Source organism: Triticum dicoccoides, chromosome 5B, assembly GCF_002162155.2.
Source record: "Triticum dicoccoides isolate Atlit2015 ecotype Zavitan chromosome 5B, WEW_v2.0, whole genome shotgun sequence".
Lineage (NCBI taxonomy): Eukaryota > Viridiplantae > Streptophyta > Magnoliopsida > Poales > Poaceae > Triticum > Triticum dicoccoides.
In genome coordinates, this window is record NC_041389.1 from 524,837,934 (window position 1) to 524,842,292 (window position 4,359).

The 4,359-nt window shown below is 57.3% G+C and overlaps 1 protein-coding gene across 1 annotated transcript; it reads left to right on the forward strand.

The window, feature by feature from the left end:
* Positions 1-1,941: 1,941 nt before the first annotated feature.
* LOC119311341 (thaumatin-like protein 1b) lies at positions 1,942-4,133 on the forward strand. The gene is made up of 2 exons (XM_037586985.1): positions 1,942-2,964; positions 3,110-4,133. Exons 1-2 carry the CDS (start codon positions 2,207-2,209, stop codon positions 3,438-3,440), a joined length of 1,089 nt encoding a protein of 362 aa, XP_037442882.1. The 5' UTR covers positions 1,942-2,206; the 3' UTR covers positions 3,441-4,133.
* Positions 4,134-4,359: the final 226 nt, after the last annotated feature.

Below are 4,359 nucleotides of genomic sequence, written 5' to 3' on the forward strand. Positions count from 1 at the left end.
ATGGAGTCATGGACGAGCGACCCCGTCGGCGAAATAGTTGTGGTGCTCGCGCAAAGACAATCGATAGAGGAGGAGAATGCAGCGCCCGCGCCATGGTATCGTCAGTGCAGTGGACGAGAGAGGAGTCCGAGATGATCGACACCGGAAATGACTCCAGTGTAGTAGGACGAGAGAGAGGAGGCCAAGATGATCGACCCCTTCGGCGGCACGGCGAGCGACACCGTCGGCGAACTAGCTGTGGTGCTCGCGCAAAGACAATCGACATAGGAGGAGAATGTAGTGCTCGCGCCATGGTATCGTCAGTGCAGTGGACGAGAGAGGAGGTCGAGATGATCGACACCGGAAATGACTCCAGTGTAGTAGGGCGAGAGAGAGGAGGCCAAGATGATCGACCCCGTCGGCGGCGCGCCAAACTGCAGTGCCCACAGAGGCAGAGGACACAAGAAAGCAATGTGCACGCCATTGCAGCGTCAGCGCAGTAGGAGGACGATAGAGAATAGACTGAGATGAGCGACGCCGTAAACGAGTCTAGTGTAGTAGGACGTGGGCAAGGGGAGTCGGCGTCAAGAGGGACGAATAGGAGGACTCTGAGCAGAGGACAGAGGAGCTCGACATGGCGGCGTCAGTGCAATAGACTGCTGCTCAAAGACTTACAACACGAATGTTGTGAGGAACTGCGAGATTAGGCTGCTGGTCAAAGGAAGTTTCAAACGATCGATCGTGCGCGACGAATCTGACAAAATTCGTCAAGAATAGCTTCAAACGGGAAGACGAAATTAAGAACTTACAGCCGACAAAACTACGAACCGATCGTCTGAATGGAACCGTAGCATCGAGATGCATCTTTTTCGTGTAGAGCTTACCTCGAATCGAAGCACCGTTGTGTAGATCGGAAGGGGTTAGGAAGAACAGAATTAGAGGGAAGGTTAATGGAGGTAGGAGAAGATAAGCACGCACAGGCTGCATACCAGCTCGTATCCCTCCCATCTCCCCTCGTGCAAGTGGCCCACCTTGTGCGCTCGCCTCAGACTGGCTCGCTAAAAACTGCCGGTCTGAGCGTTTCAGCGAGCCAGACCCAAGTGTGCTTTAAGATTCGTGCCATGCGGGCCGCACAGTAAACGCAGACAACCAAACGGGCCACTTTCTTTCCGTGCGGGTCAGGCTGGGCCTAATGCGGGCAACCAAACACACCTTATGTTGCTCCAATAGGGGTCCTAAACCGGGCACTCACAAGAAGATAACCATGATGTATTTTAGGACGACGGTTAAATATGAACATTTCGGTGTTGCAGATTTCGGCAATTTCGATGTTGTGAATTTTGCTCCAAGCCAACTTTGATGGCCTAAAATAGAGCATCTATACCCTAAAAAAAATAGAGCATCTATTCACGTAAAAAAAGAGTATCTATTGGAGATGTTCTTACGGAGGTTTTGAACTGAGCATCCATGATGATACACGCGCGTCATAGAGATACAGGTCACGGGATGTCGGCACCGAGCTCATCGGAGAGGAAGGACGCACGCACGCGCTCGTCAGTGAGATTCTCCGGCCACGAGTCCCACCCACCCCACCCGCGCGCGGTGTGTCCGTCCCGGGAACGCCGATGAACCCTGGCAGAGGCAGACTGGCTCCCCTGCAACCACCCACGCACCGCAACATGCAGCTAGCTCGCCTCATGCATCTCTCGTGATCCGAAGCAAAAAAACACATAACTTGATCAGCCCGGTTCACCAAATTAAGAAATCATCATGTTAGTCGCTTCAAGCCACTGCAAAGACGTAGGAGATCGCAGAGACGACGTAAAGAAAACAGAGTAAAAACCGCAAGTAATCATGAGTAATCGCCATGTCCATGTGGTAGCACAAAGAATCTGGCAGGCGACACGGACAACCGGCACTGCCCGATGCTCTCCTCTCTCATGGCGCACAGAGGAGGAGGAGGAGTAGAGGACAACCTGTTGACCGCCCCCGCCACCACCACCGTCCATCACGAGCCTCCAGGTCCAAGTCCACCACTGTCCCCGCTCTCTCTCACGCTAGCTCTCTTCTTATACACCGGCCGCCACATGGTTGCGGCCGGCATTGCGCAGATACCGCCTTCCCGACCTCGATCGAGATCCTCCTCCTCCTGAATTCATCGCGCAACCGTAATCTACTCTACTCACCTCCTGATCAATAGCTTGGTGGTGGCGCTGACTGCACTGCAATGGCGACTGGCCCGCTGATGCTCACCGTCGCCCTCCTCATCAGCTCGCTCCTCCCGGCTGCATTGTCCACCACGTTCACGCTGACCAACTCCTGCGCCTACACGGTGTGGCCGGGCCTGCTGTCCGGCTCCGGCACGCCGGCGCTACCCACCACGGGCTTCGCGCTGGCGCCGGGGGAGTCGCGCGCCGTGGAGGCGCCCTCGGCGTGGTCGGGCCGCATGTGGGGGCGCACCCTCTGCGGGACGGGCGCCGACGGGCGGTTCGCCTGCGCCACCTGCGACTGCGGCTCGGGCGCCGTGGAGTGTGCCGGCGGGGGCGCCGCTCCCCCGTGCTCGCTCGCGGAGTTCACCCTCGCCGGCTCCGGCGGAAAAGACTTCTACGACGTGAGCCTCGTGGACGGCTCCAACATCCCCATGGCCGTGCTCCCGCAGGGCGGCGGCGGAGAAGGGTGCGGCGCCACGGGGTGCCTGGCGGACCTGAACGGGCCGTGTCCCGCGGAACTGCGGGTGGCCGGGCCCGACGGCGCCGGCATCGCCTGCAAGAGCGCGTGCGAGGCGTTCGGGCGGCCCGAGGACTGCTGCAGCGGCGCGTTCGCCGGCGGGCCCGAGGCGTGCCGCCCGTCGGCCTACTCCATGTTCTTCAAGAACGCGTGCCCGCGCGCCTACAGCTACGCCTACGACGATGCCACCTCCACCTTCACCTGCGCCTCCGGCACCGCCTCCTACCTCGTCGTCTTCTGCCCCGCTGCCATGTCCAGGTAACTCGTCCATAACCATTCGTGCATGCATACGTACGCGGCACACGTTTTCATGCAAGACGGCGTCCAGCAAAGCCTTGTCACGTCCAACAACACATTGCGTGCTAACTGATGTTTGGCTTTGCCATTTGTGATTGTGATCCAGCCTCAAGTCGTCCGTGGTGAGCACGAGCACCTCGCCGGCGCTGCCCCACGTCAACGACACCGTCTCCTACCTGGGCCGCAGCCGCGACGCCGGCAGCGGGTGGCAGCACGCGCCGAGCTCGAGCCACGCTTCGTCTTCGGCGCCGAGCTCCCTCGCAATCGCAGCCGTCGCCGCGTTCACGTGGCTCTGCTGCAGCAGCGCCGGGCGCCACTGGCGCTTCTGTCTCCGTCCTAGCTTAGCTAGGTCCATCCATGGCACGGCACCGCCCGGCGAGGTGCATGCAACGCAACGCAACAGCCATGTGAGCCGACAGTTTGACCTCGGGCCGTAGTAGTAGAATCACTTGTATAGATTATTGTAGCGAGTCTGATTTAGCAAGCAAGCAAGCAAGGCGGTGGAGAAAAGTTTTGAATCGAGCCTCCACCCAGATCGCAGCAACCAGCTTGTCATCTGTACTTCTTTTATCAGATTGAAGGAGAGAAGGGAACACAGGCCAGGTGGGCCGGTGCCTCCATCACATGGTCGACCATGAGCTCTGCAGCACACTGCAGAACCCAGATGCGGGCGACGTTCCCCATCTCGAGACAGACGTGATCGGGGTCACGAGGGATCAGTGCAAAGGTGGCCGGCCTTGTTGGTTACTGCTTGTCCGTCGGGTCAGGTCAGGTCAGGTGGTGCCAAATTGCCAATTACCACGCGCAGCTGCACTGTGGGAGCTTCAGTCGCGCATGTGTCTAGTTGCAAAAAGGAACACCCATATGTGTCCTCCGGCTCTAGCTAGATTCTGCTGAATCTTGGCTCAAAGTTGAAAGTTGCTCCACCCTTTTTTCGTACGCATCTTCTTCTTCTTCTTCTTTTGATCTGTTTTGTAATCCGAGATCCTATATGTTTGATTAGATTCTTGTGGAGCCGCTTGTCGGCTCGAAATGTGGCACATATCCAAGGGGATCTGAGCATCGGGGAGCTGCAACTTGGCCTCGCTACCTCCGGTGCCTGGCCTAGCGACACATGATTTTGCATCGGTGTTCCAGAGCAACGTTATAGTGTGCATACATGAAAATCAAGCAGATGATAATCTATGCAATCAATGGCTTATTGTTGAACCATACTCAGTTATACCATCATTATTTGTTTCCTTGAATGCTTGCTTTAAGCAGTTGACGTATCTCCAACGTTGACCCTCAAACAGCCCGCAACCATTTGAACCACGCGGTCCAGACATGTGGTGTCATCGAACGCGGTCCTGCATA

What these genes read in the sequence shown, in the direction of transcription:
- LOC119311341 (XM_037586985.1), top strand. Translation starts at nt 2,207, where the DNA reads ATGGCGACTGGCCCGCTGATGCTCACCGTCGCCCTCCTCATCAGCTCG. An exon ending in TGCCCCGCTGCCATGTCCAG is followed by an intron (nt 2,965 to 3,109) that starts GTAACTCGTCCA and finishes ATTGTGATCCAG; the next exon opens with CCTCAAGTCGTCCGTGGTGA.